At 44.6% G+C, this 27,678-nt stretch overlaps 1 protein-coding gene across 3 annotated transcripts in view; it reads left to right on the forward strand.

Annotated features, from left to right (window-relative positions):
* The first annotated feature begins 543 nt into the window (after positions 1 to 543).
* LOC111852566 (thymocyte selection-associated high mobility group box protein TOX-like) overlaps positions 544 to 27,678 on the forward strand; it is a 33,271-nt gene continuing 6,136 nt past the window's right edge. The window contains exons 1-5 of one of the 3 annotated variants that reach the window (XM_072710996.1): positions 544 to 1,023; positions 18,225 to 18,290; positions 19,501 to 19,608; positions 21,607 to 21,849; positions 26,480 to 26,722. In XM_072710996.1, coding sequence (XP_072567097.1) covers positions 928 to 1,023; positions 18,225 to 18,290; positions 19,501 to 19,608; positions 21,607 to 21,849; positions 26,480 to 26,722 — 756 coding nt within the window. In that variant the 5' untranslated portion in view covers positions 544 to 927. Of the gene's footprint in view, positions 1,024 to 6,691; positions 6,776 to 8,900; positions 8,960 to 18,224; positions 18,291 to 19,500; positions 19,609 to 21,606; positions 21,850 to 26,479; positions 26,723 to 27,678 lie in introns of those variants that run through there. The other 2 variants (XM_072710998.1, XM_072710997.1) reach the window with 2 other exon arrangements.

The following is a 27,678-nucleotide window of genomic DNA, read 5'->3' on the forward strand; positions in this document are numbered from 1 at the left end:
TTTAAACACATACACATCTACACAAGATATGTTTACAGAAATAGGCCTAATAATAATAAAAAACCTAACTTTCATTAATTAGCTAGCTCTTTAGTCAGGCAGACAAGAATTAAGATCACCTTTTGGCACATTTTTTTTGGAGGGGTGGGGTTTAAATGTCAAATTACTGAAAAAATGTGGAAAAGATTTACAAAATACACCAAGCTTCTGTCAGGCACAGTATGAGGCAGAACATGTGTCTGAAATCCTGGGAGGTGAAGCAGTACAAAACGGTAAATCAAGCGTGGATGAGGGAGTGCACCAGCAATCCACAAACACGTCTTTCAATTTCACTCTAGGCAAATAACGCTGCATGTTGAAATAACCCTCTGAAATTCCATTATAAATATAGCACATGAAGTTACCCCATCAATTAGTCAACTCCGTAAATGCATTGATAATTAAGGAAAGCATGAACGAGCTTGTACGTGTGATGCTGCTGGTGCAGCACAGCGCCCCCTATGTCGCACTCGGCGGCATGTGCGCCTCTATGTGCGCCTCTATCTGCTCTTTGTGTGGATTATGCGAGCTGCCAGCGTATGGAGCATCGCTGCAGAAGCGGAGACCGCCTTTGCGTGTGCGCTCACCGAAAGGAGATCACTTCCACACGGGCAAACTTTTTCTCTTTAAAGAATGACGTCGTGGGCATTTTTTATTATTTAGAAACTATTGAGAAAGCCTATAGAGCAGTTCTTTATCTGGAAGTTTTTTAGGAAACCGCAAAAGGATGTTATACTGAGGGCTCTTCCTGAACTGCATCTCAGCAGCGCTACACTAGTTTGTTTTTTTTTAACTCACTCATCTAGTTCTCTGTTCCCATCTTGTTAGTCGGTTCCCCGAAATCGGGAGTGCGAAGAAAACACGGAGGTGATTGATGTTTCATGTGAAATGGACGTGAGATTTTACCCACTCGCACCTCAGCCACCATCAGCAACAGATTCGTCCTGCGTGGGACTCGGATCGGACTCATTTCATTGCAATAAGGTGAGTCACATTTTCGTTGTTTTGTCGTGTGCCTCCATTTACAAGTTGATGAGTCATTTTCACTGCGCCGGTCGTATGTATTTATTGCACTGTCAGCATGTGTACGCCAAACTGTACTTTCAGGTGAGATGTCGATACATTTCCCCACACTAGCTTCCACATGGAAACAGTCAGTAAACGTTAAGTGATGTAAGTGTTCACGCAAGTTTACTCATGTACAGCAAGTTTCAGAGTCCAGTTACATGACTTTAGACTGTACCTGAATTACTGATCTAGCTGTACCCAGTTTAACTTGAGTATGGATGGATGGCGTAGATATCACTTTACTCCAAGGCTAGTTTAAATACAACGATATTCAGATGGCATTCAGCTCTTTATGCTGGAAGTTTTCTGGAAGTGAACCGATCAAAGTAGTATTTAAGTTGGGCAGTCCCGGTGGTATGTGTTTACTAGTGATTGGGGCTTAAAAGTATTTCATCTGAATCTGAATGTAATCTGATTTATTTTCAGCCAGGTTACTCACAGATATTTATGCGCATATTTTCTGACGCGGTCACATAGAGCTTGTTAGTGACACAGAAAGTCATGCTTGTGTCAGTCATATTATTCTGAGAAAATGAAAGCGCCCCTTTGCTTAGATGATATTGCTGCTGTGAATTTAAAACACTGGCCAGTGCGCGCGACCTTTCAGTTTAAGTTGTCAACTGGATCGGGAAACTGCACTTATTTGACGCCTTCCCAGGTTTAAATGCACTTAAAAGAAAAACGTGGTGACTCCCAGTGCAAGTGACAGGCAGTTCAGGTATAGTCACCGATAATTTAGGCCTTTGGGAACGTGCGGGGGTTATTTCTGGTTGCACGTGGATAACAGTGAAATATTTGCCTTGCGAGATGAATGTGGTCGTCCTACCGGCGGAGCGTGCGCGCGCTTGTTTGTGCATGTGCTCAGAGAGGTGGGGGCAGGGCGATGGGAGAGCAGTGTAGTGGGGGTGGGGAAACTATTATGCTTTTTCAGTCACCACTGAAAACTGATGCACTGCATGGTAAAAAAAAAAACGACTGGAATATAACATTCAACTGTAAAATCAATGGAATTAAGACCACATCTCCTTAAAATGATTCATCGCCCATACAGGGGCTCTTATAAAATCTAAAAGCCAATTCAGTTTGCGGTTCCACTGTTATCTAAACTTTGGCCTTTTGTTTTTAATGAGCGAAGGCTAGCCATTTATAACAAGACGGTGTTTTTCCTGTCTGGGTGGTGCTGGGGGGGGGGGGGTGATATGTAAAGGCTATGCTGAGTTAGCTGTGTTCGTAGGCTGTCAACGTGACATTCGGGGGGGGGGGGGTGAAACCCTCTGGATGAAAGCACTAAGAAGAGAGTGAAAAGGGAGGGGGGAGGGGTGGAGAATGGGGGATTTGAAAGGAAGTTCAAGATAGAAAAAAATAAGGGGGTTAGAGAGAGAGAGAGAGAGAGAGAGGGAGGGAGGGAGGGGGAGAGAAAGAGAGAGCTGCAGTTTAAATATGCACTATTGTGGCAATAGTGACAGGCACCCACTGAACAAACAAGACAGAAGTGCATGGTATGTGGCGGGATAAAGAGGCCATGCAGCAGGGCCAGCCAGGGTTAGCTACAGCCGCCAGTCAGCCAGGGGTAGCTACAGCCGCCAGTCAGCCAGGGGTAGCTACAGCCGCCAGTCAGCCAGGGGTAGCTACAGCCGCCAGTCAGCCAGGGGTAGCTACAGCCGCCAGTCAGCCAGGGTTAGCTACAGCCGCCAGTCAGCCAGGGGTAGCTACAGCCGCCAGCCAGCCAGGGGTAGCTACAGCCGCCAGTCAGCCAGGGGTAGCTACAGCCGCCAGTCAGCCAGGGGTAGCTACAGCCGCCAGTCAGCCAGGGGTAGCTACAGCCGCCAGTCAGCCAGGGTTAGCTACAGCCGCCAGCCAGCCAGGGGTAGCTACAGCCGCCAGCCAGCCAGGGGTAGCTACAGCCGCCAGTCAGCCAGGGGTAGCTACAGCCGCCAGTCAGCCAGGGGTAGCTACAGCCGCCAGTCAGCCAGGGGTAGCTACAGCCGCCAGTCAGCCAGGGGTAGCTACAGCCGCCAGTCAGGATAATCACTGAGAAGACTGATGGATGAATAGATGGATGAATCTATTATTTAATGACTGAATGGGATGTACAGTCCTCACAGAAAGTCTTGCATTTATAATTCAGTAAATAGATTGCAAATTTATTGGGTTTATAATAAAAATTATTACATTATTAATTTCTCTGCAAAAAAAATATTTCACCTTACAAACAATCTGAAGTTTTAAGTAAAACATTCATTTCAGCTAGGAATACATTGAAACCGGAATTATAGTTCTAAAAGAGCTGCTCCGAGTTAAGAAGATTCATTGACAAGCAGCCTCATTGGGTGCTTTTTAATTAGTAACACCTTTGTAATAAAATAAACATTCGTGTTTAGTATCCCTTTGGGATAAATGACTGCAGTTGCAATTAATAGCAAAATGGTGAGAACAGAACTGAATGAGTCAGTCCAAAAATTATGAAATGTCTGTGTGGAAGATATATGCAGAGATGTTAAATATTGCTTGTCAGTGGACTTTGGTTATGAAACCAATAAATTGCAACATTTGTTTCCAGAATTAACAAAACATCCAAAAACTTTCCATCAGCACAGAATAACCTATAAGACAAAACACGCCTATTAAGCAATTTTTCACTGCTTTTTGTATCTCTGCCTTGATCATATGTTTAAATTGTGTTCTTCATGCCACCAGCTGCATCAAAATAAACTCTTTGTATTTGTACTTAGTAACTAAAAGGATTCTGATTATAATTTGCGTTCCGGTGACCTTTCAGTCAGATTCATTAGAACCCGCCTTCATTAACCGTTTCTGTTTACACATGTGCTCTGCTTGGGAACTCGGACACGTTCTGGCTATCAGGGCGCATGGGAAGGCTTATTGTGGCCCCTGGCCCGCTGACCTGTCACCCCCGTCACCAGCCCAGTGACATGGAAGCGAGCCCCATGGTGGCTTTCCTGAAGGACACAGAGCTCAGGGTCTCAGGTCGGGAGCAGGCAGCCTCTGTCTGCACACTGCCACTCAATCGCCCAGCTAACCTTTAAAAGTGGCCCCGAATAACAGCTCTATTGTTCAGGGGTGAAGATCTCGAGGTCTCCCTGTCGTTCTGCTGATCCAGTCACCCCAGCTCATTTCTCTTGTGGACCTTACAGACGCCTGACTGATGGAGTTTCAGTCCCCTGATAACTGCGCTTGTTTTGCATGAAGCTGCTGTTTACAGTAATTCTGCCGTTGAGGGGAGTTTCCAGCCAATGTAAGAAATTTCTGGCTATGATACGGGACGCAGTTAAAAGTCAGCTTAGGGAAAGACTGCTGGTTACGGCAATATTGATAGATCATTGTTCCTTCATCGCATAAAGCTGAACATGCGGCATCTTGTTAGATTTCCGTTCTGTGTTTTGGCATATAGGTTAATATATGCGTCTACACATTTACGTCCATTTGCCAAACTGCGATACCTTAATAATATTACACAAAGGGACGATGGCTTTTATGGGGATGTAATGTAATAATTGCAGAAATAAAAAGGAAAGATTTGATGAGAACAGAATTTATAAGTAGCAGAAACAAGGAATTCTATTGTGTATAATATAATATATAAATGTTAGATTCAACAAAGGAGAGTAAATCAGAAATTAACCCCAGTAACTTCGATTAGAGCAGTGAAATCTCAGGTCTGGCCCGACTCCAAACACCACACAGGACTGTATGCTGCTTCCACACATTTGTGTTTCACATTTATCCTCTGCTCCCATTTTCCCTGCCCGGGTCCTGAAGGCGAAAGCGCTATGCTTGTGAGGGCTGGGTCATTACCATTAAATTTATGGTTTTCAGTTTAACCTCACAGAAAAGTAGAACAGTGATTTAACATTTATATAAGTGGCAGAATACTGTGTTACTGAAACCCCCCAAGGCAGAGATGTCAGACTCAGGCCCTGGTGCCGTGCGTGCGTGCGTGTGTGTGTGTGTGTGTGTGTATGCGCGTGTGGTGTGTGCGTGTGTGTGTGCATGTGCGTGTGTGTGTGCATGTGTGTGCGTGTGCAAAATTTCACGCCCCTGGTGTACGCAGTCAAATCAGTAGTCCGTTATCTCTGCTGTATTTGTCTGTTTTCCCACCAGACAGAAGTTCCCAGAATGCAAGGCAAAATGTTGAAGGTCTGGTGAGCCTTATGAATAAGCTGCCCACGACAAATCCCATGAATCAATGAAAAACCTTTAGTCTATTAAAGCAAATAATACCCAGAAGAGCAGCCAAGGCAGGACGAGCTTCCCTTCAGAGTCCCTCTCGCCGGTATTTAACTAAAAATAATCCTTCAAACAGGTGAAATGAGTACTTTATAGCCACTCCCACGACTCAACAAACAAAACAATTACACAACCAAAACCTGAATAATTATATGGCTGAGTTGTAGCTGAATACAGAATACAATGTCATTTAAAAAGCAGTACTAATTAGTGCTTGTTGAGTTTTCTACACATATGATGCCCATAATTCTTCAGATATTTATACTTTTAAACCCCATAGCTGCAGTTGTCTGCTGTGATTAGGCCTCACTGTAGTGCAGTTCATTTGGGCCGGTAGTGAAAGCTGTTAGCCTGCTTGTGTGGAAGAGGCTCCATTTCCTGGCTGCTTTTATGGAACGTGAAGAGCTTCGCTTCTGACTGATGGCTTGTGAGGAATGGAAATGCAGACTTTGATTGTTGATCATGTGCAGATGTGTGTATGTGTGTGTGTGCAGCACAGGTAGAAAGTTCCGGTTCAGAAAGTACAAATCCAGACCAAGGTTTTGTTTCAACCAACCAGTTAAGCATAAAGAGTCACATTCTCAGGGTACTCAACTGGTTGGTTGAAACAAAACCTTGGTCTGGATTTGTACTTTCTGAACTGGAACTTTCCACCTCTGGTGAACAGACTGATTGTGTATGTGTGTGCCAGGGATTACTTTTATACATGTGAAAGTGAACCCATAGAAAATCCATAGTGCCTGGGAGTTGAGTATAGTAATCGCGGGGGGAGAAATTACGGTGGGGCACAAACAGGATGCTGTTGCTGACCAGTGTTAATTTTAACGATAAGTATTTGTCGACGACCTTTTATTTCATGACTAAATTGTAATGACAACGTAAATGAAAAAATGGTTGAATGGCGAAATCTCTGTTCGTTACGCTGATATGAGACGGGATGAGATGAAATTGCTGGGTCTTTTTGGACAGACAACCTAGATCCCAGTAGCCATCTCAAATATTTTGAGATAAAGGTTTGTTATCTTTTTTAAACAATCATTTACATGCATAAATCTGCAGGTGCGAGTACCAGTTCTCACTGTATCCATGCAACTTTCTCATTGGATGTTTGTTTGCTTCCAGTAAGTTCACACTTCATGATTTTAGCCCCGACAGTTTTTGGAAATTGCCAACAAAACCCAAAGATCTGGGGCAAATCGGTGTGCGAGCAATGCTGGTAAATCACCACTTGATCGCTATGCGTGAACTGTTTTCAGTGCGACCCGATGCAGTCGCTGCTGCTTCGCAGACGCGCCTCAGATATCTAGCAGGCTAAATATCTGGACCTGTCTGCGACGCCAAATCCTGTAAGCGTGAAAGGTGCTGTGACTGGCAGTGAGTGCGGTGACGAGCCAGAGCCGAGGAGAGCGCAGGACACGGGGTGAGGCGAAAACCGGGGGAGGAATTTAGAAAGGTGTAAAAAGACCAGTTTGTTTATGAACTCTTCTTTGTGTTCAGGGATACACACACACACACACACGAGTGCAATGGTCATCTTGGAGAGACGTTTCTTCCTGAAACTAAACCGAGATAAGTAAACTGTATCTACTGAACATAAGGAAAGACAAGATAAGATCGTGGCCATAAGTGGAAATTAGCGGGAGAACATTTTAAAACAAATTTGAGAAAGCACTTCTTTACACAGCGTGTACTTAGAGTATGGAATAGTCTTCCTGCTAGTGTAGCGGAAGCTAAAACCCTGGGTTCCTTTAAATCAGAGCTAGATAAGATTTTAACAACTCTGAGCTATTAGTTAAGTTCTCCCCAAACGAGCTTGATGGGCCGAATGGCCCCCTCTCGTTTATAAATTTCTTATGTTCTTCTTATGTTCTTATAAGATTAATGCTTAGTCCGAAATGCCACAATAATGTCCCTTTTCTGTAATTTCAGCAATTTTACTGTATCATGTACTTTCTGTCTTTGAAGAAGGGTTATTGTAAGTTGTGAATGCAGTTTTTGCACATGGTTAAATGTGTGTTTGAATACCCTAATCTCAAAAATTATTACAGTATAAAATGGCCATACAGTTCAATTCCATGGGTGTTTTAATGACCTAAGTATGTGTTGTTGATGTTTGCAGAAAATAACCTGTGAAGGAAATATGATTGTATTGCACTTTTTCTAAGACTCTTTAAGCATTAATTTTTATATATGAAAGAAGTATGGTGAGTCAGTAACACATTCTCAGCCTAGATAACTAAGCGTCATAAAGCGTGCTTATGTGTAGGGCGTGTTTATGTGTAGGGCGTGCTTATGTGTAGGGTGTGCTTATGTGTAGGGTGTGCTTATGTATACGGTGTGCTTATGTGTAGGGTGTGCTTATGTGTAGGGTGTGCTTATGTGTAGGGCGTGTTTATGTGTAGGGTGTGCTTATGTGTAGGGTGTGCTTATGTGTAGGGTGTGCTTATGTGTAGGGCGTGTTTATGTGTAGGGTGTGCTTATGTGTAGGGCGTGTTTATGTGTAGGGTGTGCTTATGTGTAGGGTGTGCTTATGTGTAGGGTGTGCTTATGTGTAGGGCGTGCTTATGTGTAGGGCGTGCTTATGTGTAGGGCGTGCTTATGTGTAGGGTGTGCTTATGTATAGGGTGTGCTTATGTGTAGGGTGTGCTTATGTGTAGGGTGTGCTTATGTGTAGGGTGTGTTTATGTGTAGGGTGTTCTAATGTGTAGGGTGTGCTTATGTATAGGGCGTGCTTATGTGTAGGGCGTGCTTATGTGTAGGGTGTTCTAATGTGTAGGGTGTGCTTATGTGTAGGGTGTTCTAATGTGTAGGGTGTGCTTATGTGTACGGTGTGCTTATGTGTACGGTGTGCTTATGTATAATGTACACTTGTTTCTAAAGGGAATTTATACAGCCAGGAGAAATATCCTTCAGCAAAATCCATTTCAGTATCATTAACCTGTCAGAGAAAATTCTGACTAAAAAAATAGACTAAAATTAGACTCATATTACACCTGAGTTCCACTGACTAAATCCGAACTAAAACAAAACAAAAACAAAAGACTAAAATGTGACTTTAATCCAAATACAATTTTCAGTGACTAAAGCTAAATTAAAAATTCTTGCCGAAATTGACGTTGCTGCTGACTCAGTCCTAGCTGGTCTCGTGAAAGTGTCCCGTGTCACTGTGAATCCCAAGCTCTTCCTCTACTCTGTGTCTGCGTCTGCTCCCAGCCTGCACGGGCCGCTCTGTGCCTGCGTCTGCTCCCAGCCTGCGTGGGCCGCTCTGTGTCTGCGTCTGTTCCCAGCCTGCGCGGGCCGCTCTGTGTCTGCGTCTGCTCCCAGCCTGCGCGGGGCGCTCTGTGTCTGCGTCTGCTCCCAGCCTGCGCGGGCCGCTCTGTGTCTGCGTCTGCTCCCAGCCTGCGCAGGCCGCTCTGTGCCTGCGTCTGCTCCCAGCCTGCGCGGGCCGCTCTGTGTCTGCGTCTGCTCCCAGCATGACTCGTAGGCCGCCATGCCACTTGTACAGTGTTGAGGGGAGATCCCCTTTGCCCCCCCCCACCCCCGACCAGAGGGCCCCACACCTTTTGCGGCGAAGCTCCACCACATGGGATACAGAAAGCAGGAGGTATCTGCCGAGGTCACCCTCTGTCACCTTCTATCACATTCTGTCACCTTCGCTCACCTTCTGTCACCTTCTGTCACCTTCGTTCACCTTCTGTCACCTTTGGTCAGCGCCTAAGCAGGCTGATCAGAGCTTGGAGTCGAAGGATGTCTTGGACGAAATGTCCTCGTGTTGGATATGCTGGCTCTTACATTACAAAGAACTTGAGCCAGACATATGCTGGAGTATCCTGTAGCTTGTTTGGGCAGGAGATGTAGCGTATAATGAGAAAATAGGGTATACGCCCAAGGAAACCTCATCTGAACGCTGCCTCGCTGAATGCTGCTCTGTTTTTTGTCTTTGCTTTCAACTGTCATCTCTGTCTTCCTTCTTGTCCGTAGATGTGGTCTTGGAATCGCTCTGCGTGGAGTCGCTCCGAGTTAAAAATAACCGCCCTACTGTAATTGCACGGTTTGCGTTGCTTTGTACCAACATTCACACAAAGATCATGCGTCTTAGTTCCTGGGCCACGGAGAAAGTGTGTGAAAGTGCGTGGACGTGTTCAGCACGGTACCTTCTCAAAATCAAACGCCTTAAGTGAAGGATAAGGAGCTTAAAACATGATGAGGTCGTAAATCTTGATCCTAGCAGAGGGATATGTAATACTTGAGAATGCAATAAATTTTGTGGTGCATCATATGAAGGTGAGTGAGTGTATGAAGGTTAAAGCAGGGGCCGTATTCTGCATTCTGTCCTATGCCTAATTTCCTGATTAATTACAGGCTATCTTTTGGTGTTGAGAGGTTTTTGGAATCACTTTGCTTCGAGAGGAAGAACGTTTGTGGTAGCATCAGAGGAGCTCGCATTCCACAGGTCAGAGACCCGTACTGATTTCCTGTAGGTGACTGTTTATGTAGGAAATGCCATGTACCAGTGGTTCTGTTCGATAGACCTAGTGGGAACTGGGAGGGAGCAAAAACATGTACAGTCTGGGTCCCTGAGGATCAGGATGGGAAAAACCAGTCTGGGTCTTTATTCCTGAGTCAAAGTGGACGCCAGTGCTTGGGTGTCAATTCGTGTGTCAGACACAATGGATATTAGCATTTGGATGTCAGTGCTTGTTTTAGAGAAGCTGGAGAGAGACTCTCTAAATGTCAGAGGCTTCATAACGCCAGTGGGGGAATGGGTTTCATGTTGAACAAGAGCCTTGAGTGTTCATAAAGATTAAAATAACATGAGTCAAACTGAAACCTTTCAGCCAGCAAAGCCCTTTGCCGCTCGTCCTTTTCCCACCTCCAGCGCCGTAACGCTTACAGTCTGTGCACGTACTTCATTTTTGCCCCCGTTTCTGCCCCGCGACGCCAACGCTTCCTGATCTGCCTGGGAACGTCTTGTGGGAAGCTGAATCTGAAAGAGAAGCCAGCTTGTCTGCACCCTGTCAGGCTGCCTCCCCGAAGGCACCGAGCGGTGATAGATTCCGCCATCAGCCTGAACCGGTGTGAGCATGTGTTTGAGGCCCAGGGGTTCCTTGGGTCACAAGCCAAAAACCGCAAAACCTGAAGGCAGCAACGGTACAGGTGTGGTTTCAGTTCACGACTCAGCTGGAAGGTAGTGTAACTCTACAAACCCGCTGTTTCATTCTCTTGTCGTAAATGGTCAATACTGAGGACTTTACTAAGGCTCCTTGACAGCTGATAGATATTTGAAGGTCTGAGGAGAAATTTTGGAACTACAGCGGCTGTTAAAGACCCTAATTAGCACTTACTGCTATGACTAGCTACAATAACTAAGGAGCAAATTTCCGAAACTCACTAGTCCATGGGATAAATCTCTCTGGAACAAGTGTTAAAGTCAATAGGCATCTTAAAATAAAGTGTGTAATTCTGTGTGTGTGTGGCAGTACACAGGATCGGCATTCGGAAGACGGATGGATTCATAGCCGTGAGAGCAGGTGGCACCGTGGTTAAAGGACAGGAAGGAAGAGGCCACTTAATGTAAATAGGTGTATCTAAGGGTGGGAGGGTTATATTGACCGTGAAGCAAGTCATTCTAGAAGCAATATGTATTATGACATAAATCATACAATTGCATGGTTGGCACCTTGGATATTTATTTTGCTTATGCAAAAATGATGAGTGCACCAGCATGAATAAGAGATGTAAGATGCATGTGTGAGATGTTGTGGTCTTTGGGGTGATAATGTGCTTGTGGGCATCTGCTGAGACCCAGCGGGGACTTCGGAAGTCGATGTTGTCTTTCTCAGTAAAGGCTGCTGCTTTTCTACAACAGGGTGGATGCGTCCCGGGAAGATCAGAGGAGGGCCGACTTGGCTGGGATCACTGGGGATGTTTTGACTTACGCTGAATGCTGATCAGCTTGGTTATTGTCCTGGTCAGAGGGTATTTGACCCTTTGTAAAGGGTCGCATTACTGTTAGCGTAGTAGCGACATAGTGATGTTTACTCGTTACACCCTATGTTGTCCCTTAAACTCGATTGTTGCTATTGGTGATGATTTCCTCCAGACGGATGCTAAGAATGGACACAAATGTCAATTTTAATGATAAAAAAATCTGCCAGGTTACTCTGAAATATCTGAATGGAAGAAAAGGGAACAAAGGCCTACCACTGTCTGATGACGGACAATAAGGTTTTATTTTATAATGATTTCCAGCTTATTGAGATTAGTCTAGCTTTTAAGTACTGAATGCTGTTTAAAGGTGCTAACCGCAAAAGGTTTTTCTTGAATATTCTCTGAAATATTGCTGAAACTGTCGGTCTTAACAATTCCATGAGATACGCTTGCGTTAGTTCCTGCTCTATTTTACTCAGGCGAAATTAATTTACAGCCGCGATATTCCCTATATGTACATCGGTCTTCAAAGCATCAATACAACAGCGGCAGCTGCGGTTGCTTAGCAACCACCTCCGAATATCACACCTATTCTGTATGAACTTTATATTTTTGCTGTGAATGTTACTTTTTCTGAGTTTTGCTGACTGCGGTAATACGATTTGAATAAAACGAAATTACTGTCAAAAACCCAATATATTATAATGGTAATGACATTTACTGGGTTTCAGGGGAAAATCTAATCTTAGCATTTTTTTTTATTTGATAAACCTAGAAGACCAGTCTGTCTAATTGTAAAATGTTAATGTTTCCAAGTCAAAGGAAGATATTTAAAAGGGATGTTACATTTCTCATACACTGGGTGTAGTGCAGCCGTAGGAAGCTTGGTGCATTATGGGGTGTTCTGCTGTTATTTTTGTCTGTGCTTCGTTACAGACAGGCTTGGCGTTCATTAATCAGCGCACTTACGCCCGCTTGTTTAGTTTGCCCTAATCTCCAGCTTCCAAAAACCTTCCATTACTACAGCGAACACCAGAATAGAAATATTTGCATTTTTTAACCCAAGCACTGTATTGAATGCTGGGGTGAAATATCGCCCCAGTGTTTGGCTCTGTAGTTAACAACTGTTTCCAAATAAATGCCTGCATTCAGCAGCATGGAGCTACCAGCACCATAGCAAGCAGGGGAGGTCTTTGTTATTTCCAGTCAAAAAGTCAGTTCGGGGCGCCCAGCTCCCCCCATATGGTTCAAACCTAAACAGACAGACAGCGAGTGGAGTCCGAAGGCTGTATTCAGCTAACGGGTTAGCCAAAGAAGCTACTTCATCGTCTTCTAAATGTGCAACACATTTCGTTTAATATTTGGTAATGCTTTACATTAATATGTACATTAATAACAAACATTATATGATAATAAACATTGTAATCGTATAAGCATGTAATGTTTGTTATTAATGTATATGTATCATACACAATGCTAATGAATGTTTTATGAATGCATTATGAAGGTGCACTGAATCAGTGAATGTTTTATGAATGCATTATGAAGGTGCACTGAATGTTCAGTGAATGTTTTATGAATGCATTAAGAAGGTGCACTGAATGTTCAGTGAATGTTTTATGAATGCATTATGAAGGTGCACTGAATGTTCAGTGAATGTTTTATGAATGCATTGTCGAAGTATGAAGATGCACTGAATGTGCTATGAACGCATTATAAGGGTGCACTGAGTGTTCTCCTAATGCATTATAATAATAATTGATACTTCATTGATCCCCATGGGGAAATTGTCTTTTACGGCAATGTTGTGATTACAGGCACACAGGCTTAGCCCAATGAGCCACACGCTGCCCTGTCTCAGTATGTGGCCTCTCAGGCTCCCTCCTGTCTTCCAGAATCAGGAAAGTGGCACCAGAGCACTTGGTTCTGTTCGAAGTGATGGGGCCGGTGGGTAAAAAAAAAATGAGGTTAACATTCCTAGAATGAAAGATCAAACCAAATTTTGTCATTTAGTAGTGTTGAGAAACCACACAGAGTACAAATTGAGAATTATGATGAAATCATGTGTTTTGTTAGAGATTCTGCTGTGAGCAACAAGGAGCAATGCAGTTACAATGCGATGCCGTCCAGTTACATGCATGGAACCAGGACGTGAAGTGCATTATGTTACAATGCGATGCCGGCCAGTTACATGCATGGAAGCAGGATGTGAAGTGCATTATGTTACAATGCGATGCCGGCCAGTTACATGCATGGAAGCGGGAGGTGAAGTGCATTATGTTACAATGCGATGCCGGCCAGTTACATGCATGGAAGCAGGAGGTGAAGTGCATTATGTTACAATGTGATGCCAGCCAGTTACATGCATGGAAGCAGGAGGTGAAGTGCATTATGTTACAATGCGATGCCGGCCAGTTACATGCATGGAAGCAGGAGGTGAAGTGCATTATGTTACAATGCGATGCCGGCCAGTTACATGCATGGAAGCAGGAGGTGAAGTGCATTATGTTACAATGCGATGCCGGCCAGTTACATGCATGGAAGCAGGAGGTGAAGTGCATTATGTTAAAAGGACCTCAGTGGCTCTAAGCCTTCTGACGCTGCTCCATTTTGGTGGGCTGCTGTTCCGGGTCTGAAGGGGCCCCTGCGGAGAGCTTCAGCTACAGGAAATGGCTGTTATCTTAGCTCTGCTGCTCTCCTTCCTCTCCTTTTCCTCTCTCCAGGTCCTCCTGTCTGTCTCTCCTCTCATCTCCTGCATCTCATTTGCCGCTGGGTGTCTCAGAAGTGAGCTCTTCTTGGGTTCTGGTTTTCCAGTCTGCATAATTATTTCAGTATTGCAGCGTTTGTTCCTGAACCCATGACCTTTGAGCGTTAAATGAAACCAAAACTGACAAAGTAGTAATAAAAATGTGTTGGCGTAGCCAAATTAGCTAAACTTAGCATTAGCGCAGACTGGCTACAGTGAGTCTGCTGGGCTGGATTGGCTGTGTTCCTGCTCCTTGCCTGTACCCCTGCCTCGTACGATTGTTGTTTTTCAGTTTGGGGTTGCCAGGGCTTCTCGTTCACTGCGATAAAAGCGTCGGTGATGTGTTTAGACAGCCCGCAGCCTTTGTGTGCTCTCCCGTCTTCTTCATCAAAGAAGTGGCTTGTGCTATAACCTCAGTCAGTGTTGGGCCTTCGCCAAAAGTGTGCTTTTTACACATCAGCTTCACACCTCTCTGACCCCCTCTATCAGTTCTGTGACACATTCGACGGCAGTAAAAAATAGCTCCGATTTACATATACCTGGAAACCAGCAGATAAGCTTTGCATTTCCTTTTATTCCAAGCAAAAACGAACTTGACTGTAATTATGACAGCGGTAAACCGCCTTGTTGCTGCTCACTGGCTGTGTGGATGCTCACTGGCTGTGTGGATGCTCACTGGCTCACTGGATAGGTTGTGCCACCAGCTACATGCTGAAATGTGGAATTTGCTCCTGCTTGGATTCGTTAATGATGCTGCTGAGGGCGTCCAGCTGGGAGCCGCGCAGCGTGGATGTATCACAGACGTGTTCCAAGTTCGCTTCCGCAGCGCGTGTCTTACCCGTTTGTCACATGTACCGGCCTGTCAAGTTGTGGAATACAAAATGGACGCATGACTGGAAGACTGTGTGCCAAAATACATGGAAAGGTAGCCAAAAAAGGTAACATTGAATGGGATTCATGACTGAATTAAGTGGAAAAATAAAAATCAGCAGGTTCTATAATGCAATGAAACATACGAGAATAAAAGCACTTACGATTAAAACTCCCAGGCACAGCTGTGAGTGGGTGGTTCTCCATGCCAAAAACACAAGGACCGTACTTGTGGTCTTGGCAAGACCGGTCTCGCTAACTTGCCTCCCAAGAACGAACTTGGGGTGCAATGAATCATGGGATCGGTCTCGTTCAGTGAAGATGCAACTGATGTATCCTTGATATATGGGGCGGGGCATGAATGACATCCGGGGATTTTTACCATCCTCTGTACTTCTTGAGTATTCGAACTGGTCTTTGGCAATGGAAGACAATGTGAAACAGGTACACAAGAACAGTCAAGTATGCATACTGAGAAATAGCCAGTCTCCCAATGGAAGACGATGTGAAACAGGTACACAAGAACAGTCAAGTATGCATACTGAGAAATAGGCAGTCTCCCAATGGAAGACAATATGAAACAGGTACACAAGAACAGTCAAGTATGCATACTGAGAAATAGGCAGTCTCCAGGCTCTCACTTTGGAAGTACACCCTGCATTGCTCTGATACTTAGCAATTCCTTGAATTCTCTCTGACCTGAGCCCATGTGAAGCCTAACCAGGCAGTGCATCCATGATTTGCTAAAGGTCATTTGCCTGGGCTATTGTAAACAATTCCAGGAAGCAGTGCTCTGAACTGTAGTGTAATTGAAGATGCTAACCTACATGCATCCATATATGCAACCTGAAAGTTAGGGTCAGGGTGAGCTCGAGGTGTATCCCATAATGCACTAGGCAGGAGTTAAGCAGTTACTAACCTTTAGTATACCGGAAACCACCACAAGGCCTCACAGGCTCTCTCTCCTTCTCTTCCCCCTTCATGCACTATGTCACATAATCCTTTGTGTTGCTATAACACAGCATCCAGTCTGGATTGAAGTGCTTAAAGGATTTAGGATCTGATTTGTAATTAAGGCCAAAGTAGGGTGGCACAGTCATGCTGCACTTTAATATGAAGCTTTCCAGCGGGGGAAAAAACAACCGAACCAAGTAGATGCTGCTTTTGAAGGACGGAGGTATTAAACGATGCACGATGACACACCGCGAATGATTTTACTGTTGTGATAAAATGAATTGTAGAGTAATAAAAATGTGATGGTTTAAACCATATAGCAAATGGGGAGGGGGGGTTAGAATCACCAACCACCTAGTGAAACGTAATCAGTTCAGCAAGGAAATTGTGATTTTCCCTCTCAGTCCAGTTTTTCTCTCCTGATATGTTTGATATTGTTCCTCTGTGGGAAGCTCTTTGCGAATGAGTGCCGTAAACCCCGTTCCCCATGATGCATTGCATGCATTGCAGACATGGCAGCTGTGCTGAGGCATGATGGGAGATGGAATGTACATATTGGTCCCCATTGGCCACTTTAGGGGCTGTTTATAATGACGCTACAGCTCTGGGTTGGATCGCACATCTTCCTTTGGTTTAGCATTTGAGCTGAGCTTTGCTTTATGTGAAAATATCTTAGAATATGGTTAATGACCAGGAAGTAGCTTGCATATCTGTACGACTTGTGGTTCATTATAACCAGTGTCAGCTTGTGTAGCTCAGTGGGTTTTTTTAGCTCTGAGGGTTGCGGTGCCAGGCACTATTGCAAAGTCGTCGAGATTAACACGGCTAGTCCCTTGTTTTTACAGTGAAATGTGGGCGAGAGCTTTGAAAGTGACCTGAAGGCCCTAGTAGATGCATTGAAAATGAATAATTGAGGAACGCCTTCCAGGCGGAGTGAGGTTATACTGTTAGGTAATAACATTGTTTATGTGTTGAGGTGGAAGGCTTCACGCTGCTGTCTGGTAATGTCTTCGGGGTGTGATCTCAGAGATGAGACTGCTCCTAATCACACAGCTAGTCAGGAGTGTGGCGGGGTGTGTATGTATGCGTCCAAAGTGTCTCGGGGTCAAATCCCAGAAAAGACCTTTACTTACTGTAAAAACATATGCATGAAAAGGAGACTATATGCATTAGTTGCATTGGACAATAATTTGTGCCGATCAACTGAAAGAAGTTAAATACTGATAATGTAGAGAAAATATTACAGGTATGCCGTTTCTACAATATCCTACAATATTCTACAATAGCTAAATATTCCTCGTTGCTCTTTAATCGTGGCTGGGAATTGGTGGTGCGTCACTATATCTGCACAATGTGTGATCACAACTTACAGTGTAACTATGACTGTCAGTCACAGCACCATTTCAGCGGAACTCTAAACACTCTTAATGTTCTCTGGCTAATTTGGTTGACCTCCTTTCTGCCAAAATGTGAGGGTTAGTTGAGCTTATAATCAGGGCGGTTGTGCTTAATTGGCGCTGTTGACGGCGGTGATGGGGATTGGCTGGAAGGGGCAGCCCAGGGAGAGGTCACTGTTCCCAGGGCTTCTCAGCGTATTTGGCCTTGGCTCCCAGAAGCCAGGTTTTGTTTGCTTTGTTCTGTCTGCATAAATCAGACTCATAAATCATCACATGAATGCAGGTTTAATGGGCTGATAGTCCGAAGCTGCACTTCTCTCCTGGAAGGTAGCAGGCAGGTCGGTGGGTGTATGGATGGTGTAAAGCGAAAGAAAGGAATACTTCTGATGGCCCAGCTACACCCTCCCCTCCCCCCCCCCCCGCTTCCCGCACCGTGGTGATTCACCATGAAGCTGGGTAGCACACAGCAGTATTTACACAGCGGCCTCACGGGGGCGGGTCGCTACAACCAGCACATGAAGGAGACTCATTCACCGCTTTCGCTGGCGGGGGTGGGGGGGCAGGGGCTAAAACTTCTGACCGAAAGGCAGGGTTAAGCCCCCAGCCAATGAACCCCAGCAAAGGCTAAAGGCGAAGGGTTCGTCTAAAGGTGGTTGGAGTTTCCCTGAATTAATTAGGTGCTGGAAGGAGGCAGATTTCTCCTTCAACAATTTATTGAACCACATGACTTCCTCCCTACTTCCTGTGTTGCCCTTTTCATTTTATCCAATCGACATTCTCTAATCGCAGCCAGGAAAGCTGATGCGTGAATAGTAGCATTTTCTCAACGGTAATTGAATAGGCAGATAACGTAACTCGGTAGATTCTGCAGTTTCTAATGGAATAGCCTGACACTGCCGTTTCACTGTGTACCAGGTCCTCTGGCCCATTTGAGGAAGGCAGTGAACATTTGTCTCTTCTTCTGTTTGCAGCTTAACAGTGAAAAGATGTACATGGGAGTGCCGGACCTGGGCCAGGATTTCCTGCCAGTCGGTCAGGTGGGTTCCTCTCACTCCAGCATGAAGTCAGTCGGAAGAGGCGCATTGAGGAGAAGTGCGGTAGTCGTGAACCACCCTTCATGAGGCGCAGTTATAATACTTTAACAAAGCATTTGAAATGAGGGTCTGCAGAAGAGCGGGTGATTGGTGGATTGGGGGCATCATGACCCCGTTTGGGCTGAGTACAGCATGCAGTTTGATGCTGAGTATAGACAGACTGTCTCTCCCTACTCAACTTGAGTACTCAACTTGGAGCCCGAATCTGTCTGATCCTGCAGAAAAGGTCCACGTGTTATGCCTCAGAGTTATAGTCTGAGCGCAGTTACTCCCCTGAAAGAGTACTGAGACAGGGCATCAGTCGGATTCAGTTCTCGGGTTACATGAATAATGCATCAGCTCACTATGGCGTCACGAAGCCAGAGCAAAGGCCTTAAATCGGCACACTCTCATGATGGGGGGCGAGGGGGGGTGGAGCAGTCGGCCGGCTCCGCAGTCTTCACCGCACCGCGCTGGAAGCCGCACACGTTATCCGTTTTCACGCAGCTGTTGCGATAGTGAAGTTCGCCTGAATGCGCCCAGCTCCTCGATCGCTAAATAATTTATCGTCCTTCTCAGAGTTACAGAGTGACCCGGGTTTGGGTCAGTGATTCTGAATGCGCCGAAGATGTGAAACCGAAAGTCAGGCCTTCTCATGTTTTCCCTTTTTCCACTCGTGCTTTTCAATAGAAAGCAGCGTGACGGACGTGGCTGTGTATTTAATCGTGATGCGACCGGCCCGAACACACAGACACGGATCCTTGTTAAGAATAACCACTGTCACCCAGTCGCATACAGGCAAACGGCACTGTCTGTACTCTTAGTTTAAATCTTCACATATCTGATGACAGCTGAGATGGAACAATCAAAATAAATTTAGGAAAAATCGCATGCTGTTTATAATGCCCCCAAGATGTCACGTGTCAATTTAATGTGACGAGCGGCTTACAATGGACCATTCTGTGTGCTTTAGAGATGTGACATCTGATACCGTTTAGTCTTTCTGTACCTGAGCCTGAAACGGCCCTATAGCTTAGTGGACTTGCCCGAACGACAAGAGGGATCTCATTTCCCAGAAGGCTGTGTGTGTACATTTCCCTAATGCTTCTTGGGAAAGCTGTCCCATTTGCAGTGGCATATCAGTCGATCCCCCCCGCCCCTTGCTCTTCCACAGTTCCGTGTACCTGAGCTACCCAGCCAAAGCCAGCAGAACATGAAGCAGGCAGGAGGCCCCTGGAAAAGAGAGGCCCCCACTCACCTGGACTCCCCCCGTCTGCCCTGGGTAAGCAAACTGACCGTTACTGTAGGCAGTGATGTAACAGTGGGGTCACCTGCAGAATGGCACAATCGGCAGGTATGACCCACAATGGACATTGGTGTCCCTCTTACTGTCCTGCAACTCCAGCTCTCCTGGTAAAATCATCTTACTTCTGTAGTCATGTTGGGTTGAGCACAGCCCAGGGGGATCCAGATAATCTCCGAGTAGCACCTCAGTCTGACGTCCTTCGCTCTGTCTGGAGAAGGCTGATAGGAACCCTCCATTACCGGATCTCCTGCAGGCTTCAGTCGCTGAGCTTGCGCCTATACAAAGCGATATCTTTGCCATTTCGATATATGTGGAAGCGTAAGTCTAGGTCAGAGGTGGCCAATCTTATCCGCAAAGGGCTGTGTGTATGCAGGCTTTTGGGATAACCTGTAGGTCAGCTGGTCAAACCCAGGTGTGAGGACTCTTCAGCCAATCGGTCCTCTAATTAGGGTGTTGCAGCGAAAACCCGCATACACAGCGGCCCTGCCCTTTGCGGATATGATTGGCCACCCGGGTCTAGGTACTCTGGTCATTTAGATCAAATGATTCCATAAGGTCCAGTTCCCTCCTTACCTGTATAACATAGTAACTGATGCCGATAGGTTGGTAAAGTGCAGTTAGAACTGGTTGGGACAGATCAATATGGTGATTGGTTCTCGTTTGGACCCACAGTTTGCCCAATCCGATACGGATGCTGAACCTGAGGGTGATGTAATGACTCAAGAATGTGACTGTCTGAGTGTGTGGGACAGGGTGTTTAGACTCCGTATGTTGGTGCATCCCTAAAATGTCTCCGTGGCTCAGAACAGACATACATACGAGGGAATTAAGATAAACAGGTAATTGAGTGATGGGTTTATTAACAGGGGGGAGCACAGACTGTACAGGATCTGCACTAAATTACCCCACCAGGCCCATAAACGGCACCTTCCAAGTGATCAGATTCTGCAGGAGCCAAGCTGAAATGGGAAACATTTTATTTTTAATTTAATCACTTTAATTTAGCCATGGACTGTTTAAGTTTAAATGTAGAATTTATTAAACTGACTTTCTATATGTTGCTTAAGGCTCTTAGCTTGTGAATTTAAGTACATTAAAAACATTTGCAATACATAAACACTTGCTTTGATTTGCTGTAATATACTAGAGTACACTGTAAATTCTTTTTCAATACATGCAGTTCTTTCTGTGTGAAATGTGTGTTCGATTCACACACTGAAATGGTCACGATGTTCACTGTCACATCTTGGGTTAGTTCTAGTGATTATTTTACTTTAATATTAAAGCCTTTATCTCGAGCAATGCAACTAGACGTTCCAGTCTGTGCTGGTGTGTGCTATATTAACAAGTGCAGTGGCAGAGTCTGGGTGCTGCTTATCGCACTGTAAAGGCACAGTGGTGGTGGTGTGTGCTATATTAACGGTGCAGTGGCAGAGTCTGGGTGCTGCTTATCGCACTGTAAAGGCACAGTGGGGGTGGTGTGTGCTATATTAACAAGTGCAGTGGCAGAGTCTGGGTGCTGCTTATCGCACTGTAAAGGCACAGTGGGGGTGGTGTGTGCTATATTAACGATGCAGTGGCAGAGTCTGGGTGCTGCTTATCGCACTGTAAAGGCACAGTGGGGGTGGTGTGTGCTATATTAACGGTGCAGTGGCAGAGTCTGGGTGCTGCTTATCGCACTGTAAAGGCACAGTGGGGATGGTGTGTGCTATATTAACGATGCAGTGGCAGAGTCTGGGTGCTGCTTATCGCACTGTAAAGGCACAGTGGGGGTGGTGTGTGCTATATTAACGATGCAGTGGCAGAGTCTGGGTGCTGCTTATCGCACTGTAAAGGCACAGTGGGGGTGGTGTGTGCTATATTAACGATGCAGTGGCAGAGTCTGGGGACTGTTTAGCGCACTGTAAAGGCACAGTGGTGCCATTCTGGGATCGCCTGTCATGCTTCTTTTTCCCACCCTTTTCTGTGAGGCAGTCGTACTCCACGCCCAGCCTTGGTGACGAGGACTTTAACATCCCTCCCATCACACCCCCCGCATTGCCCGAGCACATGTTGGCCATGCCTCATGCGGAGCTCGCCAGCTTCCATCCCTTGTGCCCCCCCATCTCTCAGAATGGACTGCCCCCGTTCCCCCAGCATCCAATGGATCTTTCCAGCATCGCCGTCTCCAGCGTCCTGAGCCAAGATGGAAGCCGCCTGTCAGATTCTATGTCCATGGTGAGTCTGACTCTTGCAGGAATCCTGTTTTGCTCTTTCTCTATGCCTATATATGTGTGTGTTTCTTTTCCTTGAAATTCAGGTAAGTGTGCTGTGAGAGTATTTACATGTCATAACATACGGGATATTGTTGTCAGACTATAATCTCACCCACAATGGATTGAACATGACCCTACTACCATCTCCATTGAAGATGAGGCTTTGTGATTAGTAAATGTACTTGCATAAATATTTGTTTGAAGACTTGATTTCCATATCTCTGCATTTACGTTGGCTTTCATGTTAAAACTCATCAGTATTCTTGGCATGGGAGGCTAACAGGCTTACAATGTGCAGAGAGAAGCCAAGCTGTCTATTTATATATAATATATAGTACAAGGTTCTATGTATTTTTAAACAGGCCGTGGATTGTCAGATATGAGGACATGATAGTCTGGGTTAGGGTTTCCTGGAAGAGTCTTGGGTCTTGAAGTCTTGAAAGTCTTGACGTTGACCTTCACTGTGCCAGAACCAGCCAGCCAGCTGTTGTTGATTTCTGCTGCTACACCTGTGCAGACACTTCCATCAAAGGGATCAGCTTGCCGTTTCCTCCATAGCCAGGTCTTTTGAATGATCTGATTAGCTTCTTAAAATAGTTACATGAAGCTTGTAAATGGCTTAGTTTGATAGCTTAATTTGCGGCGCTGCTCTGTTTTAGGGAAAGATTAAGAAGGCAGATTTTATAAACTCGCACATTCCAGCTTTGGAAAAGTGGTATGGAAAGAAGTGTGACTTTGTCTCACATTCAAAAGGTTTTGTACTATTAAATATTAACAGGTAAAGGAACAAGGGAAACACAGGTTTCAGTGAGTAATTAGTTCTGGGCAAACAGGCTTGCCTGTGTGTGCTGGATGGTTCTGTAATATCTATTAAAGGCTGCTATAAAGCAGGGTTGCCCAGCAACACAGCCGCTTGTATAGCACCCATGAGCTACCCAGAGTCGAATACATTTTCTCTGAACATCAGCCTGCTAAATCTGCCATTTCTTACGGAACATAAACTGTCTGGTGCATTTTTCCAACAACTTGTGGGACAGACTTCATCATTTCTTAAGATTTCATTGACGAATGTTGAAAGTGAAACTGAAAAACTGCATCTCTTTTGAGAGTTTTATCAAAAACCAGACAAATATCTGAGTGGTTTACAGCCCACATTTTATACAGACATCTGTCTAACAAACACTTCATTGTTATTTGTTCCTACATGTCACCTTTAGTTTCTGAAGTGAACTTTGTGCAGTTTTTCTTCTGCACAAGATGCTCCGTGCTGAATAACCAGAGAAAAGCGAAGCAGTGAGAGACTGCAGGTGTATGTAGATAAATCAGAATCTATGTGCATCCTGTGGCGCTGCAGGAGACGTATTACATCACCAGATCTTCCAAAACTGGTTATCTGGAACAGGGTCACAAATAGCCCCGCCGAAGATGCAGGAACCTCTTTGCACAGGATGCCAGTCCATCACCACGCACACATTAATCTCACCAGTTGGTCAAACTGCACATTATGGGACTGGAGGAGAAAATCATCATATATTTTGAGATTTACTTCAAAGACCAGTTATTTAACAGTTTTGAAAATATAGAAATACAATGATTCAAATCAACCAGAAGCAGATGGTCCAATCCCGTCAGTCTCCCATAAGAAATAATTCTTATCAGCTTATTTGCTTTCTATTGATTTATCAGAATTAAAGAGTTAAACAATCAAACAGCACTTCCTCTTTTCAGCACTCTGAGGTCCATATTGGCACCGTCCCCATTCAGCGAAGCCATGGCTGTTCAGTTCAGCAGAGATGCTGTTTATGCTATAGCGTCGTTGCACATCAGTTTAGCCCCATGGTTTTCATTAACGTTGTTCCTGGTCAATTTAGCCCCACTGCTGTTCTACATTAGTACTACCGCTGTTTAGGTTAGCCCCCCTGCTGTTCTACATTACTACTACCGCTGTTTAGGTTAGTCCCACTGCTGTTCTACATTACTACTACCGCTGTTTAGGTTAGCCCCACTGCTGTTCTACATTAGTACTACCGCTGTTTAGGTTAGCCCCACTGCAGTTCTACATTAGTACTACCGCTGTTTAGGTTAGCCCCCCTGCTGTTCTACATTAGTACTACTGCTGTTTAGGTTAGCCCCACTGCTGTTCTACATTAGTACTACCGCTGTTTAGGTTAGCCCCACTGCTGTTCTACATTAGTACTACCGCTGTTTAGGTTAGCCCCACTGCAGTTCTACATTAGTACTACCGCTGTTTAGGTTAGCCCCACTGCTGTTCTACATTAGTACTACCGCTGTTTAGTTTAGCCCCACTGCTGTTCTACATTAGAACTACAGCTGTTTAGGTTAGCCCCCCTGCTGTTCTACATTAGTACTACCGCTGTTTAGGTTAGCCCCCCTGCTGTTCTACATTAGTACTACCGCTGTTTAGTTTAGCCCCACTGCTGTTCTACATTAGAACTACAGCTTTTTAGGTTAGCCCCCCTGCTGTTCTACATTAGTACTACCGCTGTTTAGGTTAGTCCCACTGCTGTTCTACATTACTACTACCGCTGTTTAGGTTAGCCCCACTGCTGTTCTACATTACTACTACCGCTGTTTAGGTTAGCCCCACTGCTGTTCTACATTACTACTACCGCTGTTTAGGTTAGCCCCACTGCTGTTCTACATTACTACTACCGCTGTTTAGGTTAGCCCCACTGCTGTTCTACATTACTACTACCGCTGTTTAGGTTAGCCCCCCTGCTGTTCTACATTACTACTACCGCTGTTTAGGTTAGCCCCACTGCTGTTCTACATTAGTACTACCGCTGTTTAGGTTAGCCCCACTGCTGTTCTACATTAGTACTACCGCTGTTTAGGTTAGCCCCACTGCAGTTCTACATTAGTACTACCGCTGTTTAGGTTAGCCCCACTGCTGTTCTACATTAGTACTACCGCTGTTTAGGTTAGCCCCACTGCTGTTCTACATTACTACTACCGCTGTTTAGGTTAGCCCCACTGCTGTTCTACATTACTACTACCGCTGTTTAGGTTAGCCCCCCTGCTGTTCTACATTAGTACTACCGCTGTTTAGGTTAGCCCCCCTGCTGTTCTACATTAGTACTACCGCTGTTTAGTTTAGCCCCACTGCTGTTCTACATTAGAACTACCGCTGTTTAGGTTAGCCCCCCTGCTGTTCTACATTAGTACTACCGCTGTTTAGGTTAGCCCCACTGCTGTTCTACATTACTACTACCGCTGTTTAGGTTAGCCCCCCTGCTGTTCTACATTAGTACTACCGCTGTTTAGGTTAGCCCCACTGCTGTTCTACATTAGTACTACCGCTGTTTAGGTTAGTCCCACTGCTGTTCTACATTAGTACTACCGCTGTTTAGGTTAGCCCCACTGCTGTTCTACATTAGTACTACCGCTGTTTAGGTTAGCCCCCCTGCTGTTCTACATTAGAACTACAGCTGTTTACAGTAGGTTAGCCTCATTGCTGTTCGTCATTAGCGCTACTGCTGTTCAGGTGTTCTTGATCAGCGCCGTTGCTGTTCTCAGTTTAGTCCAGTTGCTAATTTTCATCAGCACTGTTACAGATCAAACGAGCATCATTTCTATTTATTTATTTCTGTTTAGCATTGTTGCTGTGTACCTGTTTTTCTTGATATGACTGGACCATATTTTAACATGAGAAATAGGGCCACAGAAAATTTTAAAAAAAGCACAACATATTAGAGCAATGGAGAATATTGTTAAGCTTCCATGCAGCACTGTCCAGAGTATCACAGTGTATGATTTTAGCATGATTCACACCATCCATGCAGCATTGTCCAGAGTATCACAGTGTATGATTTTAGCATGATTCACACCTTCAATGCACCACTGTCCAGAGTATCACAGTGTATGATTTTAGCATGATTCACACCATCCATGCAGCATTGTCCAGAGTATCACAGTGTATGATTTTAGCATGATTCACACCTTCAATGCACCACTGTCCAGAGTATCACAGTGTATGATTTTAGCATGATTCACACCATCCATGCAGCACTGTCCAGAGTATCACAGTGTATGATTTTAGCATGATTCACACCTTCAATGCACCACTGTCCAGAGTATCACAGTGTATGATTTTAGCATGATTCACACCATCCATGCAGCATTGTCCAGAGTATCACGGTGTATGATTTTAGCATGATTCACACCATCCATGCAGCACTGTCCAGAGTATCACAGTGTATGATTTTAGCATGATTCACACCTTCAATGCACCACTGTCCAGAGTATCACAGTGTATGATTTTAGCATGATTCACACCATCCATGCAGCATTGTCCAGAGTATCACGGTGTATGATTTTAGCATGATTCACACCATCCATGCAGCATTGTCCAGAGTATCACATTGTATGATTTTAGCATCATTCACAAGCTACAAATAGCCTCAGCCTGCCAGTAACAATCGTGCAGCTAATCTTATCTGGAATAACTCAGTGTGCATCAGCCTGCCTACATCTGCCTGTATTTCATATTGTGCTTTTCAAAGGAATTGTTGCGTGAAATGCTTTTCCACTCCCAGGCTTTATTAACTAAAATGTCACGCTGCACTTCACAGATGCAGCAAATGGCTAATTCAGAGTCATCACGATACAGCAGCCATCCAAAGATTGAGGCAATGGGACCCAGGATCCAATCAGTGACTGTGCAACATGGTCACATGGCCACCTTCAACCAATCGCAACTTGGACTGAGTGGAGCCAGTGTGACCCATAGCTTACCATCTCCTCCTGGAAGCAAGTCTGCAACCCCGTCTCCCTCCAGCTCAGTGCATGAAGATGAGCCTGAGGACTCAACAAAGGTACCGGCTGATGAACCAATACACTCCTTCTGTAGGGAAATTTATTTTCATAGACCAGTTCTGGAAAAGAATCAAGCCAGACTTTGTAAACTATGTAGGGTAGTAACAGCGTATGCAAAAATGATATTTGAATCCTTGTTATTATTATTGTTGTTGTTACAGTCCCAAACCCCAAGGTAATGGCAATGGGTGCAGAAATAAGGTTTGGGATGTTACCTTAATGCATAATAATTAAGGTATTTTGCATATACTTGTTTTATACTGGATTTAACATACATTTACATTATAGCTGTAAAGGAAAGGAAGTGGTCACATGGGAAAAACCCGAGCTTCAAAGATCTGGAATGATATATCGAGTAATTTACCGACTGATATATGCCAGTTTTACAAGGGAGTTGATTTCCTTGTATGCAGCCTTAAATTTAAATGTGAAAGGTTTATGTATTACTTTTCAGGTCATGTTCATTAGACATCATATGACCGCATGTGTAAAGATTCCAGTGGTATATTATAGTTATACATTAACCTAGTTCATTTACAAATCACAATCATAATGTTTCCAGTCCCAATGTTAGCATATACGTACTACAGTACATATACAATGTATCTACAGATTCACATGTATATGACACCATGTCAATTTATATTAGAATTTTAGTTTAAAAGGCATGACAGTATTGTAAAAGTATTGTAAGTCACACTGGTATTTATTATGTATCTTCAGTCCAGATCCTGTTGGTCTGTTTTGCAGGCTTCTTCCCATCTGAGTCCTTAATTAATAAACCTTGATTGTGCTGTTGATTAAACAAATGGAATGAATCAAATCAAATTAAAATCAAATCACTTACTGTAGCTGTCATGTCCCATTAAGCCTAATTTGTGTTATTCAAGAAATAATTACATAATTCTAATTATGTAATGATAAGATTTTAAATTTTCTTTCGTTTTTTCTTTTT

This window comes from Paramormyrops kingsleyae, chromosome 4 (genome assembly GCF_048594095.1).
Source record: "Paramormyrops kingsleyae isolate MSU_618 chromosome 4, PKINGS_0.4, whole genome shotgun sequence".
Classification (NCBI taxonomy): Eukaryota; Metazoa; Chordata; class Actinopteri; order Osteoglossiformes; family Mormyridae; genus Paramormyrops; species Paramormyrops kingsleyae.